Source organism: Mustelus asterias, chromosome 10, assembly GCF_964213995.1.
Source record: "Mustelus asterias chromosome 10, sMusAst1.hap1.1, whole genome shotgun sequence".
In the NCBI taxonomy this organism is placed as follows: Eukaryota; Metazoa; Chordata; class Chondrichthyes; order Carcharhiniformes; family Triakidae; genus Mustelus; species Mustelus asterias.
The window spans coordinates 103,326,604-103,349,697 of record NC_135810.1 but is presented as its reverse complement, the minus strand read 5'-3'; the positions used below and the strand labels follow the sequence as shown (position 1 = coordinate 103,349,697).

The 23,094-nt window shown below is 41.6% G+C and overlaps 1 protein-coding gene across 1 annotated transcript in view; it reads right to left on the bottom strand.

Annotated features, from left to right (window-relative positions):
* The window catches only part of fchsd2 (FCH and double SH3 domains 2), a 178,859-nt gene that overhangs the window by 132,308 nt on the left and 23,457 nt on the right, over positions 1-23,094 (bottom strand). The window contains exon 4 of the mRNA XM_078221460.1: positions 8,696-8,755. Within this exon, the coding sequence (XP_078077586.1) occupies positions 8,696-8,755 (60 nt within the window). The remainder of the gene's footprint in view (positions 1-8,695; positions 8,756-23,094) is intronic.

Sequence of the window (23,094 nt, the reverse complement as noted above, 5' to 3'; positions counted from 1 at the left end):
TTGCCAGTGTTGTAGCTGTACTGAAACAGCTTGGTTAGGGGCGTGGCAAGTTCTGGAGCATAAGCCTTTAGGAATATTGCCAGAGCCCATAGCCTTTGGAGTATCCTGTACCTCAGCTGTTCCTTGATATCACCTGGCTGAAGAATGGCATCTGAGGCACTGGGCGACCTCCAGAGGAGGCAGAGATGAATCATACACTTGGCACTTCTGGCAGAAGAATATTGCGAGTACTTCAGCCTTATATTTTCCACTGATGTTCTAGGATACCCCATAATCGAGGACAGGGAAATTTGTGGAGCCTCCTTCCACAGTCAGTTGTTTAATTGTTCATCACCATTTCATGACTCAAAGTGGCAGTACTGCAGAATTTAGATCTGATGTTGGTTGGGGAACTGTTTAGCCCTGTCTATCCCTTGCTGCTTATACTCATTGGCATGCAAGTAGTCCTGTGTTGTAATTTCACTGGGTTGACACCTAATTTTTAGGTATGCTTAGTGCTGTGCCTGGCATGGCAGGGCAGCAGGGTGGCACAACGGTTAGCACTGCTGCCTCTCAGCGCCAGGGACCTGGGTTCGATTCCCAGCTTGGGTCACTGCCTGTGCGAAGTCTGCACGTTCTCCCCGTGTTTGCATGAGTTTCCTCCGAGTGCTCTGGTTTCCTCCAACAGTCCAAAAGAATGCTAGTTAGGTGGATTGACCATGCTAAATTCTCCCTCAGTGTACCCGAACAGGCGCCGGAGTGTGGCAACTAGAGGGATTTTCATAGCAACTTCATTGCAGTGTTAATGCAAGCCTACTAGTGACGTAAATAAATAAATAGCACTCTCCTCCACATGCAAGGAAGGAGGGTTTTGCAAGGGCAACAGGGCTGCGTTTGCCATTGTTGCTTCCAAAGCTGGGTGGTTCACCCAGTCTTATTCCTTATGGACTTGTTTTTCACAACTTGAAAGAACCAAGTGACTTGCTAGGCCATGTCAGAGTGTGTTAAGAGTCAACCACATTGCTGTGGTTCTGGATCATATGTAGGCTAGACCACATAAAGGACATTAATGAACCAGGTGGGTTTTTAAGACAGTTGACAGTGGTGTCATTGGAATTTTAATTCCAGATATTTATTGAATTCAAATTCCACCTGCCGTGATTTGAAGCTTTGTGCCCAGAGTATTAGCCTGGCTCTCTGCATTACTCGTCCAGTGACACTACACTATTTCCTCCCCAACTTGGCCAACTAATGGCTAGTGTAGGGAAAGCCATGTGATGAAACCCCCAGGAATACATTTAAATACACAGACACCTCTGTGATAGCACCATAACTCCACAGTAAGCCTCAATAACTTGAGCTCAATAATAATAGACAGGGAGAGGGCGAGTGTCTCCGACACAGAGACAGGGAGAGGCTGGGTGTCCAACACAGAGACAGGGAGAGGGTGAGTGTCCAAACCGAGAGGCAGGGAGGGTGTGAGTGTCCAACACTGAGAGACAGGGAGAGAGAGTGTGCCGGACATTGACAACTGGAGGCCTGTGACCAGCGGTGTGCCTCAGAGATCAGTGCTGGACCCACTGTTATTTGTCATTTATATTAATGATTTGGATGAGAATATAGGGGGCATGGTTATTAAGTTTGCAGAGGACACCAAGATTGGTGACATGGTGGACAGTGAGGAAGGTTATCTCCAATTGCAGCGGGATCTTGATCAATTGGGCCAGTGGGCTGACGAATGGCAGATGGAGTTTAATTTAGACAAATGCGAGGTAATGCATTTTGGTAGATTGAACCAGGGCAGGACTTACTCAGTTAATGGTAGGGCGTTGGGGAGAGTTACAGAACAAAGAGATCTAGGGGTACATGTTCATAGCTCCTTGAAAGTGGAGTCACAGGTGGACAGAGTGGTGAAGAAGGCATTTGGCATGCTTGGTTTCATCGGTCAGAACATTAAATGCAGGAGTTGGGACGTCTTGTTAAAGTTATACAAGACATTGGTAAGGCTGCACTTGGAATACTGTGTGCAATTCTGGTCAACCTATTACAGAAAAGATATTATTAAACTAGAAAGAGTGCAGAAAAGATTTACTAGGATGCTACCGGGACTTGATGGATTGAGTTATAAGGAGAGGCTGAATAGACTGGGAGTTTTTTCTCTGGAGCATAGGAGGCTGAGGGGTGACCTTATAGCGGTCTATGAAATAATGAGGGGCATAGACAAGGTTGATAGTCAATATCTTTTCCCAAAGGTAGAGGAGCCTAAAACTAGAGGGCATAGGTTTAAGGTGAGAGGGGAGAGATACAAAAAGGTGTCCAGAAGGGCAATTGTTTCTCAGAGGGTGGTGAGTGTCTGGAACAAGCTGCCAGAGGTAGTAGTAGAGGCGGGTACAATTTTATCTTTTAAAAAGCATTTAGACAGTTACATGGGTACAATGGGTATAGAGAGATATGGGCCAAATGCAGGCAATTGGGATTAGTTTAGGGGTTTTAAAAAAAAGGGCGGCATGGACAAGTTGGGCCAAAGGGCCTGTTTCCTCTGACTCTATAACTTTAATCCAAAAACAAAAGGTCAATTCCAACAACTCTACTTGTTCAAACAAAATAGCATTCGACTCGAATAAAAACAGAAAGCACTGGAAAAACACAGCAGGTCTGGCAGCATCTGTAGAGAGGGAAACAGTTAATGTTTTGAGTCCAATTTGGTTCCCCTTCTTCAGAAGTCACCTTGGACTTGAAATGTGAACTCTGTTACTCTCTCCACAAACGCTGCCAAACAGCTGCATTTTTCCAGCACTTTGTTTTATTTCAGATCTTAGCAACCGCAGTATTTTGGTTTTATTTTAACCTACTCCTGAGCCTCTGGACATCCTGAAATGCTTGGAGTACTCCTTCATTTTCCCTATCTCAAGCAAACAACCTAGAAACATTTGCTCTTCAGTGCTCAAAGGATGACAAATTCCAGGGGTCACCATGATTAGGGGAAGGGCAAATATCCATGGCTCTAATGGGAGCAACTCTTGGGAAGATGGGATAGGTTGGACATGGAGATTAGCGATCCCAATACACTGCATCCTCTGAATCACCATTAAATGACAGGGCAGATAATAAACACACTTTACTCTTCCTTTAAATGTTACTAGAGCTTTTACCTCCTCCAGTTACCCGGACTGATCAGATGCAGTTCTGTTTCTTGCAGACTGGGTAAAACACACTCCAGTCTCCGGTGTTGACACAAACACACAATTTCATCTTTGTATTGGACTGAATTTGCTGGGCAATAAGATCAATAGTCCCTAGTCTTTTCTTGGGGCGCCAGGAGACGGAGTGGAGAAGAGGAGAAGGGGGAAGGATAGATGAGTAAACTAAACTGTAACAACAGTTTAAAAAAACATTTACTCCATTCTTAAACTTACAAAGCCAATGCGCAGAATGGACCAGGCTGACCCGAATCCATCTCCTTACTTGCTCCAAAAACCAAATTCAAATTGAACCTAATTTGTGGTCCCCAAAAGAGAGACATACAAGATCCAAGCTGACAAAAAAAGGCATTGTACCCGATCCTGGGCTTGATCTGATGCTTGATCTTAGCTGAATTAGTAAGGGTGTGGAAGGCCCTGCCTGCAGCAGTAGTGGACTCGCCAACATTAAGGGCATTTGAATGGTCATTGGATAAACATGATATTGGAATAGCGTAAGTTAGATGGGCTTTGTATTGGTTTCACAGGTCAGCACAACATCGAGGGCCGAAGGGCCTGTACTGCGCTGTAATGTTCTATGTTCTATGAATCTAAGTGAATACTATATTTACCATGCAAAGAACTCACACAAACCATTTCGTTGAGATACCACTAAGCCTTTACAAAGTGAAAGCATAGGAACAATGACAGCACAGTAGATACACATTGGCATCATACTGCAAACATTAAATAAAAGGCTATGCTGCCACTACTTTTGCTTTACTAAAACAGAATATTTTGTATTCAGAGTGTTGGTGCATTCCCAATCCAAATTTAGACGTGCAAAGTCTTTTCCATGCAATGCTGATTAATTCACAGAATTATTACCAAAAAGAACAGTTTTGCTAAAAGGCAAGTATACTTGTGCGCAATTTACAATACACTAATTCCTGAAATTGTACGATGAACACATGAATTTTCTTTGGCATTCATGCCAAATCAGAATGCAGGGTTTCAAGAGCTGCTTCTCAATGTCAAAGTGGCTTTCACATGTGAAGTGAAAATGGTGAATGAAGGGAGAGAGTGGGGAGGAGAGGGAGAGAGAGGCAGACACAGAGGTGTGGGTAGGGGTGGTATGTGAAGGGGAACCAAGGAATTGGCAGGTGTGGCATAGGATCTGGGCTAGGGTTTTTTATTTTTAAACTGAGATTGTTGTGAAGTTGAAATGCTCCCCTATGTAACCTGATTTTTCATATTTTTCAACATCTACTGAAACTACCTGCACTGGGTAAGCTGGGTGCCTTTAGCGATTTCAGACTCAACCCTAATTATAGATTATCGTTTCATTACTTTACGCCTAAAGAGCTGTTAACAATTTTTTGTTACTTTTAAAAATAAAAACTGATAGTACAAGTTTAACATGTCGAGAGACAGTGATTAAAAGTAGCAAACTCCAACAATGTTTCATAAATACTTCACTGAATAGGAACTGTCCAGAGAAAAAAAAAACACCTTGTAAAAGACACTCGGGATCTTAACATTAGAATCGTTCATTTTCGTAACATTGGAAATACTTAATGGCACTGCAATTTCAATACACATGCAAATTCTAAACAGCCAAAATCTACAAGAAAATGTAAACTGATAAAACTTCATTAAACCCCGTCTCTACAAAAAAATGTCTCTACAAAACAGAGAATCCAACAACAGGTTGGATCAGTCAACAGCATGCAATAGAAGGCTGCCAGAATTTAAAACAGGCTGGCATTCGCATGCAGTGCTGCACTGCTAGAGGTCCTATCTCTGCCACAGGATAGAACCATAGAATCCCTACAGTGCAGGAGCTGGTCATGTGGCCCATCGAGTCTGCACCAAGTCTCTGAAACAGCATCTTTGCGCACCCCACCCCCCCCCTCCCCGGCACCCCTCATGTATTTACCATGGCTAATCCACCCAACTCACACATCCCAGGATACTAAGGGGGAATTTAGCATACCCAACTCACACATCCCAGGATACTAAGGGGGAATTTAGCATGGCCATTATCTAGCCAACCTGCACATCTCTGAACTGTGGGAGGACATTGGAGCACCCAGAGGAAACACACGCAGATACAGAGAGAATGTGCAAACTCCACACAGACAGTCTTTCAAGGCTGGAATTGAACCTGGGTCCCTGGCGCTGTGAGGGAGTGGTGCTAACCACTGTGCCATCATCCCACCAATAATGTTAATCCACGGTTCGCTTTTCTCATTTGACTGGATGTTAAAGTTCCCAGGGAATTTTTTGAAGATCAAGGTTTCAGAATCTGATCAACATGCCTCCCTCAAAAAGTATGACCTAAAAATTGCATTGGTATTTGTATTTTCACACAACATTGTCTGTATTGCTATTTGTTTTGAAACACTGGGACATTTTGATAATGCGTAAGATACAAAGTAAATGCAAATAATCTTATCAGAGAATCCACAATTATGTGTATGGCACACAAAGTAACCATATACTAAGTGTGAACACTAACCAAAATCACTGAAAATAGCTCAGCAGCAAACATCTTGTTAAGCAAACACCAATTAAAATAACTTGACATAACGGAGAATACAAGATTTAATTTTTAAAATTGCTAACCAACTTCCCAAATTTCAGACCAAATAATTTACTCAGGTTTTTCAAAATGTGCAACATACATTTTGCCATTTGTATCGAATTAAAAATACTTAAAATTTTGACACATTAAAAGTGACTGGCTTCCTAACTGCAGCAGTGAAGCCCAGCCGTGTCAGAATTGCAGTAAATCCAAGTTGCTGTCTTGAATGTTTTTGTTTCACCAGTTTTGGGTCTTTGGCTCATGAAGTAAAATGCAAATTAACATGAGACACTATAAGGAAGACACGCCTACATAAGCACCAGTGCCTTTTACAAACAGATTGACCTTTATGGAGCTCCCTGTTACTTATCTTCCTAGGTATAAAACAGTCACTTAAGGCTGTACTAAATAGTATCGAAAATCTGTGACAGTTCTGTAGCCATGAATGCACTCAACCAAAGGCTAATCATGCAACAACAAAGCTAATAGTAGCAGATGCCAGTGGGTCATTTCAATTCTATTGATGCACACATGAATAATGAGGTTAACTTGGGAAGAGGTGCCTCAAAAGCACTTGGGACTTTTCCCATTTTATGCTGCATTTATTTTACAGTACTATCATCAATAGTAGCCCCAAGTTAAGGAGCAAGGTTCAATGGGCACTCTTATCACCAATTGCAACCGGAACAGAATATTTAAGAACAGGATAGATTTTTAATCTTCCAGGGAATCGAGGGGAATGGGGAGCAAGCAGGAGAGTGCAGTTGAGGCAGAATATCAGCCACGATAGTACTGAATGATGGAGCAGGTTCAAGTGGCCATATGGCCTAAGCCTGTTTCTACTTATGTTCTTAAAATAGAAAAAGTATGTGGGACAGGTGTTTCTTTTTGTTACATGTGCTTTACATCCTTGGTTACTGCTTATTGGTTGTTTTCTAAAATAATGTACAATAGGTGAAAACACAATGTCAGTGCCATCAAAACACCAGCTATGTTATATGGAGGGTCCAGAGTCATCGTGATCCACGGGACCAAGAAAGATAAATAGATTTGCATTTATGTACTGCATTTCATGACCTCAGGACGCCCCTGAGTGCTTCACAGCCAATTAAAATAATCCTGAAAAGTAGTTACTGTTGTAATGGGTGTACAGGTAATAACAGCAATGAGATTACAGTAATGAGATTATGAATGGATGATTTAGTGATGCTGGTTGATGGGCAAACATTGGCTGGCAGGAAACCTCACTCACTTCCAAAATACTGCCATGGGAAGTTTCATGTCCACCTGAGAGGGATCCAAATGATTGCTTCAGGTCAGCAGAAGAAAGCAAAGTCAGCCAATAACAAGCAGTTGCAATTTGGCACACTACAGCAAGGGAAAAGTGTTATGCAACTGTGTTATAGGTGGAGTCATGATGTGGAGATGCCGGCGTTGGACTGGGGTAAACACAGTAAGAAGTTTAACAACACCAGGTTAAAGTCCAACAGGTTTATTTGGTAGCAAAAGCCACACAAGCTTTCGGAGCTCTAAGCCCCTTCTTCAGGTGAGTGGGAATTCTGTTCACAAACAGAGCATATAAAGACACAAACTCAATTTACATGAATAATGGTTGGAATGCGAATACTTACAACTAATCAAGTCTTTAAGAAACAAAACAATGTGAGTGGAGAGAGCATCAAGACAGGCTAAAAAGATGTGTATTGTCTCCAGACAAGACAGCCATTGAAACTCTGCAGGTCTAGGCAACTGTGGGGGTTACAAATAGTGTGACATGAACCCAAGATCCCGGTTGAGGCCGTCCTCGTGTGTGCGGAACTTGGCTATCAGTTTCTGCTCAGCGACTCTGCGCTGTCGTGTGTTGCGAAGGCCGCCTTGGAGAACGCTTACCCGAATATCAGAGGCCGAATGCCCGTGACCGCTGAAGTGCTCCCCAACAGGAAGAGAACAGTCTTGCCAGGTGATTGTCGAGCGGTGTTCATTCATCTGTTGTCGACAATCACCAGCTCGACAATCACCGCTCGACGGGCACCTTAGTAAATGTTGCTAAACTGGCATTGTCATAGCCATGCTTGTGGGTGGTAATCAATTTCTACTGGGCAGCATTGTTTTACTCCTCAAAGAATGGTGGTTCAGTGATCTAAAAGTTGTACCAATTCTAACTTTCTCTGCATAAATCAGTTATGAAATTTAAATTAACATATATGCATAATTCTGCTGTGCTGCAGTTCAGATGCCTACAGAGTACTGACTGAATGCAGCCTTTTTTGACCTTCTGTAAATTGAAGCAGGATTTACTTCAGACTAGTGCTTTCCTGGTTAAACCCACAGACGGAAGTTATAAAAACACTGTGTACCAGCACCACAGCCCTTAGTTCTCCAAACACTAATGGCATTTTATTATCCAGTATGCAGGAATGCTATTCTGGGAAATGTGCCAAGTGACAAAATATACACAGCCTTCCTCTTACCCATGTGTAGCCTAGTTACCGCTGCACTGTAGCCATTAAGAATCTGATTTAGGTAATGTGTCATATGACATATGAAACAAAAAGAATGTGAAACTACAACTACATGTTTCATAAGGAATATATCACTGCTCATCCTTTTTCTTTTTTAAAAGAAAGTAGTTAGATAGAAAGGGCACTAAATAAGTAATGAAAGACAATTCTTTCTAATGTAAGCAATCAGCTTACAAGCTGTCATGTCAAGCTTCCTTCCAGAACCACATGGTTTCTCTCACAAAGTAAAATTTAGTATCATTAAATGACTATAGATGTAAAACGACAGACATAGATCCTTTTGTGAGATATCCAGCTTGACCCAACTTCAAAAGAACAAGACTTAAAGAACTTAGATTCAAGTTCTGTCGACTTGTTCAGTACCGTCGACTTGCTCGTACCACTTGTCAAAGATCAGAATCAGCATTTTCTGAATTAACTCATTGTGCTGTAGGATCTTCCAAAGCTTTTGTCGGGTTGGGGTGAAGAACAGGGGGAAGGATAATGTTCTGAAAAAGAAAGCTCTCGCAATTATGCACCCGTTTAATAAGCTTTCCAAAGATAGATGTTCAGTTTTTAATGAGCATGATTCATCAAAAAAATACATATTTTTAAAGAAACATTTTATTTAATAATCATAATTCTCCAGTTAGCACATGCTCAGTTGAACAAATAATTAGATCTGGTAGGCAAGGCAGACCTGTAAACTAACTGATATTTACAAACAGTCTCAAATACAAGTGCTGCAAATGTACATTGTTGTATCAATTATAACCTGCTGACACTTACCAAATAGACTCAAACACGAAGAATGGTCATTTAAGAGATTAGCTGTGTTAGCAAAATTGAACACCAGCTTTTGGAAGGGAGTGTGAAGTGGAGAAAATTGATAGAACATTCTAATAGGCATAATAAACACAACATAACATTGCTTTGGAGTATTAGCAAATAAATGGGACAACTGTAACTGCATTATTTATAATAAACTGATATCTTATAGATCCCTCAAATTGTAGAAACCTGTACAAAGGAGTGGAGGTTGAGTCATTGGATATATTTATGGTCAAGTTAAAGATTTTTGATCTAAAAAGGAGTGTAGGGTTATGGAGGGACAGACAAGAAAGTGAAGTTAAGACAGTTTAGTCATAGAATCCTACAGTGCAGAAGGAAGCCATTCAGCCCATCCAGTCTGCACTGACCACAATCCCACCCAGGCCATATTCCCATAAACCCATGCACTCACCCTAGCTAGTCTCCCTGACACCAAGGGACAATTTAGCATGGCCAATCCACACATCTTTGGACTGTGCGAGGAAACCGGAGCACCGGAGGAAACCCACGCAGACATGGGAAGAATGTGCAAACTCCACAGACAGTGATCCAAGCTGGGAATCGTTGTGAGGCAGCAGTGCTAACCACTGTGCCACCCCCAAATGATCTTATTGATAGGAACAGCAGGTCCATGGGGCTAAATGGCATGCTCCTATTTCTTCACCCAAAAAAATCTCCCTGGACTGCTTTGCAAGCAGTGTGGACATCACTTCTCCAGCTCAGTAAACCCACTTGCGGTTTTAAGATCTTACTTTTCTAGTTGTTAACCACTGAAGTCAACATAGCCCCAAAAGTGTAATAGACCCCAAGTTGCTTTAGTTTATCTCATTTTCTACAGTTAAACATTAATCATCCCAGCACTAAAAACGACCACTTAGAATATTACGAAACATGAACTATGTCACAGATGCAACAGCAAGATTAGCTGGCACTGTCAAACTGATCAGTCTGCTGATAGTCAGAGGTTTATAGCATGGAAACAGGCCCTATGGCCCAACTTGTCAACGCTGCCCTGTTTTTACCATTAAGCTAGCACCAATTGCCCGCATTTGGCCCATATTGCTCTATAGCAATCTTACTCATATGTCTAAATGCTTTTTAAAAGACAAAATTGTACTCACCTCTACTACTACCTCTGGCAGCTTGTTCCAGACACTCACCACCCTCTGTGAAAATACTGCCCCTCTGGACTCTTTTGTATCTCTCCTCTCTCACCTTAAACTGATCCCCTCTAGTTTTAGACTCCCGTATCTTTGGGAAAAGATTTTGAGTATCTATCTTATCTATGCCTCTCATTACTTTATAGACTTCTATAAGATCACCCTTAAGCCTCCTACACTCCAGGGAATAAAGTCCCAGTCTATTCAGCCTCTCCTTATAACTCAAACCATCAAGTCACGGTAGCATCCTAGTAAATCTTTTCTGCACTCTTTCTAGTTTAATAATATCCTTTCTAAAATAGGGTGACCAGAATTGCATACAGTATTCCAAGTGTGGCCTTATCAATGTCTTGTACAACTTCAACAAGACATCCCAACTCCTGTATTCAATGTTCTGACCGATGAAACCAAGCATGCCGAATGCCTTTTTCACCACTCTGTCCACCTGTGACTCCATTTTCAAGGAGTTATGAACCTGCACCCCTAGATCTCTAACTCTCCCCAATGCCCTACCATTAACTGACTAAGTCCTGCCCTGGTTTGATCTACCAAAATGCATCACCTTACATTTATCTAAACTCCATCTGTCATTCATCAGCCCACTGGCCCAGTTGATCAAGATCCCATTGCAGTTCTAGATAATCTTCTTCACTGTTCACTATCCACCAATCTTGGTGTCATCTGCAAACTTACTAACCATGCCTCCTAAATTCTCATTAAAATGATCAATATAAATGACAAATAACAGTGAACCCAGCACCGATCCCTGAGGCATATTACTGGTCACAGGCCTCCAGTTTGAAAAACAACCCTCTATAACCGCCCTCTGTTTTCTGTCATCAAGCCAATTTTGCATCCAATTGGCTAGCTTACCCTGGATCCCGTGAGATTTAACCTTGTGCAACTACCTACCATGTGGTACCTTGTCAAAGGCCTTGTTAACGTTCGTGTAGACAACGTTGATCTGATAGCTTAATTATACCATATAGCTGGTTATAACTCCAATGACCCAACACGCATCTAAAAAAAGTGTCTGCTCTTCTATAAGTGCTCACCTCCAGCAATCTCAGTGATAAACTACAGAATACTTCAGTGAAACTGCCAACTTTGAAATGAGTAAAGCCTTCTGATTTCTTCACGTTTCTCTCTCACTATGAGTCACTAAGCACGATGGCTGATTTTCATTCAGCCCAGGGGTCAAGAAGTTGCAAATTACCTTAAAATAAGTCAGGCAACACAATTTCAGTCATTTGTATTGGCTTGCTGATATTCACCTCCTACTTTGTTTTTGTCTATGGCTCTTTATTTGATTTGTGATAGAAAGTAGGGATGAACGACACAACAGTAAAATTCAATAACTCCAAAGTGACTTCCTCCCCTGTACATCCTCGTTTGAGGACGGCACGGTAGCACAGTGGTTAGCACTGCTGCTTCACAGCTCCAGGGTCCCGGGTTCGATTCCCGGCTCGGGTCACTGTCTGTGTGGAGTTTGCACATTCTCCTCGTGTCTGCGTGGGTTTCCTCCGGGTGCTCCGGTTTCCTCCCACAGTCCAAAGATGTGCGGGTTAGGTTGATTGGCCAGGTTAAAAATTGCCCCTTAGAGTCCTGGGATGCGTAGGTTAGAGGGATTAGTGGGTAAATATGTGGGGGTAGGGCCTGGGTGGGATTGTGGTCGGTGCAGACTCGATGGGCCGAATGGCCTCCTTCTGCACTGTAGGGTTTCTATGATTAATGGGAAATGTTGGTTATTTCTTCTGGCACCAATTGGATAGTCCAACTCCAATTTTAAGCCATGCAAACGTTGGCTGCGAATAGATGTGTACTGTTATGTAACATTGCCGCAGTAAACCACAGTTGCGATTGAAATATACAGGACACACTTATTACCAAAGTTTTTTCACTATTCAGTGCATATTCATTCAAAGGATGTGGGCATCGTTGGCTAGGTCAGCATTCATTGCCAATTCCTTATCGCCCTCGAGTAGGTGATGGTAAATTGCCTTCTTTAACCAATGCAGTCCATGTGCTATTGGTACACCCACATTACTGTTAGGGAGTTCCAGGATTTTGGCCCAGTAAAGTGTTGGAACAACAATATACTTCCAAGTAAGGATGGTACTAGTGTGGCTTGGAGGGGAACTTTCAGCTGGTGTTCCCATGTGTATACTGCCCTTGTTTTTCTAGATGGTATAACAGTCGTGGGCTTGGAAGGTGCTGTCTAAGGAGCCTTGATGAATTCTTGCAGTGCATCTTATAGATGATACACACTTGTACCATTGTGTATCAGTAGTGGAGGAAGTAAGTGTTTGTAGATGGGGTGCCAATCAAGCAGGCTGCTTTGTCCTGGATGGTGCTGAGTTTGAGTGTTGTTGGAGCTGCACTCATCCAGGCAAGTGAAGAATATTCCATCATATTCCTGACTTGAGCCTTGTAGATGGTGCACAGTCTTTGGGAAATCAGGTGGTGAGTTACTCGCCACAGGATTCCTGCTCTTGTAGACACATTATTAATCTGGCTAGTCCAGTTCAATTCCTGGTCAATGCTAACGCCGAGGATGTTGATAGTGGGGATTCAGCGACGGTAATGCCATTGAACGTCAAGGGGCGAGCCTAAAATACTATCTGTCTTTAAAGGATAAGTTGGGTAGATAAAGAAATACAATTAAAAGACTTAACAGAGATAGCAATGACAGACAATGCAACTTGTATTATAGAGAGAGCCTTTAAACATAGAAAATCAAGTCGTCACACAGGGGTTCCAAGAGAAAGCACTGGCTTTGAGGAGGGTCTTAAAATGAATAGGAGGAGGTTGATGAGTGGTGCGGGAGGGTATTCCACAACAGAAGATGACACATTAGTTCCGAATCATTGATAGATTATAGTGAATGTAAAAATAAATTACTTACTGTTAAAACAAACAAATTAACAGCTGACGGCTACTCAGTTCCAAAACATGGACTTAAAATGTTTTGCGTTTAAAGCTCATTGAGTAACTTGACTGCCTTGCAATGGCCATGCTAATTTTCTTATTCATAAATTTCTCTCAATCCTTTTTGCAGGCCTGCCTGGTGTTACTCCAATTACCCAATGAGATCACCACCCACAAAGCCTTCAGACTCTTCCTGCTCCTAATTAGGGTTTTGCAGCAACACAACACTTGGTCTGTCTTCTGCTATCACAATGTTCCACACTGTTGCAAGGTGGTACAATAACACACTTGAGACTTACAGTGCACTTTTCACTTCAGGAACTCAGCATTTAATACCCAAGCTAAACTGTCTGCTGAATAGGATTAAGCCGATTTCAATAATTAAATCCATTCTAACTACTCGCTATGTTACATTATGTATGGTTTTGTGATACAAAGTGGAGGTTTTGTGCAGCGGCATCTAAATTCTGAAGATGCATTCCCCCCCACCCCCTGTATCTTTTAAAGAAATGATTATTCATTAATGCCAATATGATTCCATCATTCTTTTATTTATATTCTTTTTTTGTCAGCTTTGTGTGTCATGTAATCCCCTGGAGAACTTCAGATATCAAAGCTAAATGGAATCAAAACAAATAATTGCAGTTTTATGGGCCAAGGCGACAAGGAATCTTTTTGAGCTATAATGGAGTTGAACAACCTGTCACACTCCGAACAAGCAGGTTTCAGCATTCGACTCCATCAAAATAACTCTCAACTGCAAGATTAAGACAACACAGTTTATACACTGTACTGATAAATGTACCACTAAATGAATTAAATACTAAAAATGAAATCAATTCTCTATTCGCTTCCTATTCAAATTGCTTGGCAAAAGCAAATACAACGATCTTCAGAACATGCAAGATGTTTTCAACGCAATATTAAAAACTTCACTGTTAGAAACACATGCATCCATAACATTTGGGCGGCACGGTAGCACAGTGGTTAGCACTGCTGCTTCACAGCTCCAGGGACCTGGATTCGATTCCCGGCTTGGGTCACTGTCTGTGTGGAGTTTGCACATTCTCCTCGTGTGTGCGTGGGTTTTCTCCAGGTGCTCCGGTTTCCTCCCACAGTCCAAAGGTGTGCGGGTTAGGTTGATTGGCCATGCTAAAATTGCCCTTAGTGTGCTGGGATGCGTAAGTTAGAGGGATTAGTGGGTGGATATGGGGGTAGGGCCTGGGTGGGATTGTGGTCGGTGCAGACTCGATGGGCCGAATGGCCTCTTTCTGTGTTGTAGGGTTTCTATGATTTGTTGAGTGAAAACAATTCACGTATCTTCACATAATTTTCATGAACTGAAGAGTGTATATGGGCAGGAATGAGACATAGATAAGATGCAAGATTGGGCGGAGAAGTGGCAGATGGACTTCAACCCAGATAAGTGTGTGGTGGTTCATTTTGGCAGGTTGAATAGGATGAAAGAATATAATATTAAGGGTAAGACGTTTGGCAGTGTGGAAGATCAGAAGGATCTTGGGATCCGGGTTCATAGGATGCTCAAAGCAGCGTCGCAGGTAGACGCTGTGGTTAAGAAGGCGTATGGAATACTGGCCTTCATCAATAGAGGAATTGAGTTTCAAAATCAGGAGATAGTGCTGCAGCTGTATAGGACTCTGGTCAGACCCCACCTGGAGTACTGTGCCCAGTTCTGGTCGCCTCATTACAGAAAGGGTGTGGAAGCCATAGAACGGGTGCAGAGGAGATTTACAAGGATGGATTAGGTGGCATGCCTTATGAGGATAGGTTGAGAGAGCTCGGTCTTTTCTCCTTGGAGAAGCGAAGGATGAGAGGTGACCTGATAGAGGTGCATAAGACGTTGAGAGGTATTGATAGAGTGGATTCTCAGAGGCTTTTACCCAGGGCTGAAATGGTTGCCACAAGAGGTCACAGGTTTAGGGTGCTGGGGAGTAGGTACAGAGGAGATGTTAGGAGTAAGTTTTTCACTCAGAGGATGGTGGGTGCGTGGAATCGGCTGCTGGTAGTGGCGGTGGAGGCGGATTCGATAAGGTCTTTTAAGAGACTTTTGGATAAGTTCATGGAAGTTAGTAAGATAGAGGGTTATAGGTAAGCCTAGTAGGTAGGGACATGTTCGGCGCAACTTGTGGGCCGAAGGGCCTGTTTGTGCTGTAGCTTTTCTATGTTCTATGTTCTAATTTGATGGAAGAGTGTGAAGTGCAACATATGCCATCAACTGAGCATCTGCACTCCCAGTCATCTGACACTATGCTTATACCAAAATCTTCTGAGGAAAAACAAAATCAATGTGGCAACAAACTCAATGACCAACCAGGGACCTTTTCCCTTGTGCAGTCAATCACTTACCCCACAGACCAACCATGTGGCACTAGCAAAAGTTGAAAACAGATGCCATAACTCAACTTGTGGTTCAGAACTGGGGGGAACTGAACTACACATTCTGAAATCATCTTAAATCAATTAAAAAAGTTATTTTCAGTCAAAACAAAATTGTGCAACACTGTCAAAAGTCATTTCCAATATCTGCTAACCCACTTTTTCAGTGATGTCGCAAGAGGATGCAAAGAAACAGGTCCAAATGTTTCGATTTGACTTATTGTCACATGTATTAGTATATAGTGAAAAGTATTGTTTCTTGCATGCTATACAGGCAAAGCATACCATACATAGAGAAGGAAAGGAGAGGTGCAGAATGTGTTACAGTTATAGCTAGGGTGTAAAGAAAGATCAACTTAATATATGGTAGTTTGTTTGTTTGGGACAAGGACCCTATTTCCGCAAAACCAGCTATTGGAAACACCAAAATCACGGTCAGCTCGGATTTGGAGTCACAGAGAGAATAGGCTGATGTCCTGAGCGCCATGTTAATAATCTTATGCTCAAGCAACGAGTGCCAGAAATATAACCAAGGCATGGAAGATAATAAGTCCCTAGGCTCCAATTCAGAATTCAGCATTTTATTAAAAGTAAAAGAGAAAAATAATCAAAAGTTGCCTCTGTGACAGTTCTTAAAGTTTTCCATCTGTTTGTAAATAGTGGGGGTGGAAGGGTGAATATTGGGGTTGAGGGAATACCTGCAGAGTCCATCTTCTCTTCTAGGACTGTAGAACGTTTTGTGAATAATTTGAAATTTAAATTGTTTTTGTAGTAGAAGTTACATTGAGACAGTGTGCGTTTTTGCAACAATTTAAATAGAAATTTGTTCAACATTATTGAAGTTTTATTTGAAAAAATATTGCACTATTTTTAATACCATCCATTACTTTTTAACTGTTTAACACAACGCATTGTTAAACTGAAGCTGCTTACTCGTGATGTAGAATAATTATTACTGTGAAACACATTTGCACCCGAAATATTGTAACAGAAAAGCCTTGGCACAATTTCTAACACTTGTGCACTACTTTATAAACAATACCTCAAACAGTGTTACAATTACTGGTATTTTATTACTTGGCTACCTTCCCTGCAACATCTGCTACATTGCTACCTATCAATGCTGCCGTATTTTTTCAGTTTAGCTTACTGATATTGTTGTGTTGCCCAGCAAAGTTATGAAGCACTGAGAAACTTTGGGTCCTTGTGAAATCAAGCTTTACTTCTGCGCCTTTAACTTGGCAGTCACAGCATTAGTAGGCATCCAGCTTCCCTGACAATAGACAAATGCTACATGACAACCCAAGGGATTGAGACATGGCGTAAATTACAAATTACAAGTGGTGGTCTCAGATTTAGAACCTTCACCCTAACCACCACCTGCTGTGAAGTTCAACACTAGTGACTACTGCACAGCTTATTACCCTTGCTGCAAAGAAACTGAAGTCCATAAACATTCCCATAATTACAAATACCTATTGCTCAGTCATTCAAAGGCATTTCTGTCGATTTCGCTGAATAAATCCTGCCAAACTCAGCCAGTCCCAAGTGCTCCAAATACAGCAGAGAATGAATTAATAAATTTCAGGCAATGATACAAGTTAGTTTTATGTAATACACACATTATACGTACACAATACAGTATTGAACACCTATTTTTCAACTTGCAGTAATTGCTGACAATTTAAATTCTGCTGACAGGACGGCATGATGGCAAGCACTACTGCCTCACAGCGCCAGGGGCCCAGGTTCAATTCTAGCCTTGGGTGACTGGCCATGCTAAATTGCCCCAAGATGTGTATGTTAGGTTCATTAGCCATGGTAAATGCATGGGGTTACAGGGATAGAGAAGGGTGGTGGGCCTGGGTAAGATGCTCTTTCGAAGATTTGGTGTAAACTCAATGGGCTGAATGGTCTCCTTCTGCACCGCGGGGATTCTATGGTTCTACTTACTTCCAATTTGCAAATGTCAGAAAATTGATTTTTAATGATTAATTTTAGTTTAGTTTACTCCAAACTAAAACCCAACATGATTTTATACTGAATTCTGGGACACTGGCTCATCATCACACAACTGGTTCTCAGCATTACATTCAAACTTGTTTTTTCATAGGTTTTTTTCATTGGCCATAGGTTTTTTCTCTTAAGGCAGTGATGCAAGATATCAAGGTTGAACAATTACTGGCACCTCCTCCCTTCATCCGCCTCCCTCCCAAGTAAAATGATCAGTCCCATTGTATAAATTCAAAGTCCTATTTTTCAAAGAAAAACATGTATTAAAACACCCAGCCTTGTGCATTAAATTAGTGCAGTTTAACTTGAGATTTTTAAAGGATTTTAAAGAATCCCCGCGGTGCAGAAGGTGGCTTTCAGCCCATTGAGTTTACACCAAATCTTCGAAAGAGCATCTCACCCAGGCCCACCACCCTTCTCTATCCCTGTAACCCCATGCATTACCATGGCTAATGAACCCAACCTACACATCTTGGGGGCAATTGAGCATGGCCAGTCACCCAAGGCTAGAATTGAACCCAGGCTCTTGGCGCTGTGAGGCAGCAGTGCTTGCTACCATGCCACCCTGTCAGCAGAATTTAAATTGTCAGAGTTTTTCAATTACATAACCATCTTTGATTTTGTAAGTTTAGAATGTTATGTAATTAACTTTTGTAACTGTAGTTCTTTTTAATTTTAATACCTGTTAGTTGAATGTACTGCCACGTTGAGCACACCAATCACTTGAGCTTTGACTTTATATGTATCTTACCTAAACTGTGCAATTGCTGTAACTTTTAAGTTTTGCAAGACTATTCAAGTTTAATTAACTGATATCAAGCACTGCTAGATACAAAACCATACAATAGCAAAGCAGTGTCTTCAGCAAAAACACTGCCAAACATCTGTTTAACTGAAGTTACCTTTAGATCAATTAGACATCCAATTAACCTATGTTCTCAGACATCACATGCTATCTTAATGCAAGTAAAAGCAGACATGAAAATTATTCTCACATATTCTATACATAACACTATTGTAAACTTCTTTATTAGTTTTAAGGTGATAAGCAACTTTCTAATTCTATCCTTTGTTTTAAAAGTAAATCATTCCAAGTAACAACAATCTTCAAATAACCTGTCCAAAACAGAGTGTCACTTAAGGGTCTGATTTAATGCCAATTATATGACATTTTGAGATGATGAGCTCAATATATCAATCATGGGGACATGGCAGCATATTTTCACCATCCTGAACAAATAGGCGGCTCGGTGGCACAGTGGTTAGCACTGCTGCATCACAGCGCCAAGGGCCCAGGTTCCATTCCCACTGAATGTGTGGTCACTGAATGTGTGGAGTTTGCACGTTCTCCCAGTGTCTGCATGGGTTTCCTTCAGGTGCTCCAGTTTCCTCCCATATTCTGAAAGACATGCTGGTTAGGTGCATTGACCCGAACAGGTGCCGGACTGTGGTGACTAGGAGAATTTCACAGTAACTTCATTGCACTGTTAATGTAAGCCTTACTTGTGACTAATAAATAAAAACTTTTTAAAAAAAATGAACAAATAGGCAAGGGAGATATCATAAAACATACTTTACTTACTTCTTCTCAAGATAAAAGAAACAAGGTTTAATGAGAGAGATGGTCCCACAAGTAATCGATACCTTAAAGGTATCAGACACGGGACAATGGAAAATGACATTAATAGATGACCATCACCCTCAAGAAACCAATGAGAAACTGATCATGCCCACCTAGACCAATCACAGATTGATCACACACCCATCAAGTCAATTAAGAATTAGCCTCACCCCAGTTAGGCCAACTAGAATGCAAATCATTGATCATGTTGTGGGTTGTGATTTGGAATGAGTTAATAAGCAGCAGCTTCCACTGAACAAGTTGTGCAGCAAATAACTGCCGCCCGGTGGGAGGGAAGCAGAAGTTATGGAGAGAGAACAGAGACTGAGTGTCAAACTGCGCCCAAGGCTGAACTGGAAATCAAGAGCTGTAATATGCTAGTCCAGTCCCACCCTGTCTTTGACAAGTATAAATCTACAACTTATTGCAGATTTCCTGAGTTCTTTGACCAAACTATCTTCTGTTTCCTAAATGGTTAAAGTCTCAAATGAACATGATTAGAATGCCAGTTAAAATACCTAGAATGTACACAAGAAAGTCCCCAGACTGTCATTTAATTACAGTTCCTTCGCCATCTGCCCTGGTGAAAAATTCTACTTCAAATAATTTAGAATTGCACTTTCTAAATCTCAATTGTCTAGTGGCCATCATTTGCCACAATACTTCTTTAGCCATTGCTGTGATTAGCCATCATTGAAGCCTTTACCCTAACAGATTCTCTAACACTCGTGTATCCCAACAATCTATCTGGCACAACCTCTATTTTCACACAGTCCAAGGGGCTCAGATTGGAGTGCATCTGGTGTGCAACTGGCTTATGCCATCCAAATAATGCTGAACCACATCAAGACCCTACTTAACAAAAACACACAGAGCAAGGGTAACCCATCACTCGCCCTTGCCCCCACCCTTGTCTCCAAGTGCAGGGAGCTCAAGGACTTCATCACCAAAATTGAAACAATCCATTCTACTGCCTCGAGCTGCCCTCCTTCTTGCTCTCCCCCTCCGCTCTTGAAAATCAGAAGCCAAATTCCATGCCCTCTCCATTTTCCTTTAGTCTGTTGTCAGCTCTCAAATCTGTCCCCGTCTATCCTTAAACTTCATGTGTCAATCCCTTCATCAGGTCTTGGTTCCTTAACCACAAAGTTAATGCCCTTGTCTCAGTACATCTTTTAATTCTTCTCCAATGTCTTTCTCACATTATCCAGTTCAGTGGGGTTGCAGCTCTCCCAGCCAGTTAGAAGCAGCACCCAGCAGAATCGCATCCCATTCTTATAAACGTCACACAACAGGCCTGATCAGGCTGCTCCTGCACACCAGATGTTTGACATCCTTTGCATAGACCAACAATTTTTGCTACCTAATTGCCGTCAGTGAGGAAAATAAAACATCACTTTAGCTTACTGGCATTCTTTTTATTTTCCATAATTATGTTAATGTACTGCAGTGATTACACAATAGTATATCAATGAATTCTAGTTTTACTGTACTTCTGTTTAATTATGGGCACAATCAATTCCTGTTAAATGCTTGTCAGATACAATTACAACATGAAATCGCTCAACTAACCTTCCCAGCTGATAAATCTCTCAATATAAAATACAAATTATACCTGCCAGGATCTAGACAGGAGGGAATGCGACAAACCTTGTACATAAGCAGACTTGGGTATAAATTCAAGTCAAACGTGGAGGAATCTGACAAAAAAAAGGACTGGAAAAATAAAATCGAGAAATTTGCACTAACTCACATTGGAAGCAGTTGTGAACAATATCTTGGTCAAATAGATTGATTTATTTTTTAAAGATGGAAAGAGCAATAGAGCCAAGGGGATATAGGGAGAGGTTTCCAGAGAACGCAGAAGCAGCTGCATGATTGATGGTAAGAAAGCAGAGAAAATCAGAACTGAGGATCAAAATGTGTAAAGAAAGGATTAGTTGGGAGTTTATGAAGGGTCGAATAATGGCAGGCAAGCAAGATAGAGGTTGGAGAAATCAAGTACTGAAGTGACAAAAGTGTAGATAAGGGTTTCAGTGACAATAGTGGATGGGAGGGCAGGAAAGGTAGGGGTGAAGACAGGAGTTATCATTTTTTGGTGACTGGTGGGTTGTAAGATTTAACACCCAACCTCTGCATCAAGCCAGAAAACATTTTGCAAAGTCTGATTCAGAATGAGAAGCAAGAGAGAGGAGATAGAGCTGGCCACAAAGAAGTTGATGACAGCATTGAAAGTCTTTGCTTTAATCTTCCCAAAGTTCAGCTAAAGGAAATGTTAACTCATTCTGCCTTGATTAAATGAGCGGCAAAACTGTTCTGAACAGAGTTTAACATGAGGTCATGCAAGACAGGTCCTAAAAGGTGAGAAGATAGGAACTGTAAAGGTGCAGGGTGAAATGAAATCCCTGTACAGATATCACAAAGAGCTGATGTACAGGTACAAAATAAAATTAAAAACCAAATGTCAGTCTTGATCTCAGGAGAGCTAGAATGCAAATGTAAAAAGTTATTTTGCAGCTATTAAAAGCTCCAGTTAGTCCCCATCTGGATAACTATATTCAGTCTGAGAACCACATCATTGCAACGATGCTCAAGTCTTGGAGTGGGTGCAGCACAGATTCACCAGAATTAATATTGGAGTTTAAAAGATTAAATTATGAAAGCTACACAGACTAGGCTTCTATTCCCTTCAGTAGAGATGATTGGGGTGGTCTAATTGAGATGTTTAACTGTTACTCCCACACAAGCCCAGTTTCAACAGGAGTAGGAGGGGAAATTAAACCTTAGTCATAACTGGGAAACGAAAGTGACAGAATCAGTGATCTGCTTGGTTGATGCGAGCTAATCAGTATATTCATAATACTATTTGGTTTTCAGAAAGAAATGATTATATTTCATGCAAAACTGGACTTCTGAAGAGTTAAAACCTTTGAAATGAATTAACTGAAAAAGCTATTTGAAAAGGGTAGGCAGTAATTGGCGATGTTGCCTGTTTAAACCAAACATAAGCATGAAGCAAAATTCCTCCTACTTCCAGCTCTACAACATTGTCAACTTGGAGCCATTGAACTGTAGAATCCTTAGTGCAGAAGGAGGCCATTCAGCCCACTGAGTCTGCATCGACTCGTTGAAAGAGCATCTCACCCAAGCTCACCTCCTGCCCTATTACTGTAACCCCGCAGATTTAACCTGGCTACTCCACCTAACCTATACATCTTTGGACTGTGGGAGGAAACCAGAGCACCCAGAGGAAACCCAGACAGACATGGGGAGAACACGTAAACTCCACAGACAGTCATCCAAGGCTGGAATTGAACCCAGGTCCCCGGCACTTGAGGCAGCCGTGCTAATCACTGTGCCACCAGTTCACCCATAACCTCTGCCACACGAAACAGGTTTAATGCATTTAACACTCTTTTGCTCTTTATGCAGAATAGGAGGCCAGCAAACTCCAACTAGTTCAAAACACTGCCTTGCATAATGTCCCACATCAAGTCACACTCACCCACCACCTCCATAGAGTATCAATCCTTTTATGCATTAAATTTGAAACTTGTTCTGCAGTATCTCCATGATCTTACCTTCACCGCTGCCATCCACCCACTTCCCTTACTAAGCAACCCCACACCCATTTTTGAAGATTCCATTTATCTGACTTGGATCTCTTTCCTGCCATCACCACTACGGCCACTTCACACCTCTCAACCGCACAACCCACAACTGGAATTTTTCATGCCACTATTGAAAACAGAGTTAGCTACTGCTTGGAACTTGCTCACTTCTCCACTTTTGAACAGTCTCTTCCACCAAGCGTTCAGCCACTACTTCTGATATTTCCCTTTCTGTATTCTTCAGCTATCTAGATACTATAATATGAATGGAAAGTGTTCTATGTTGCTCT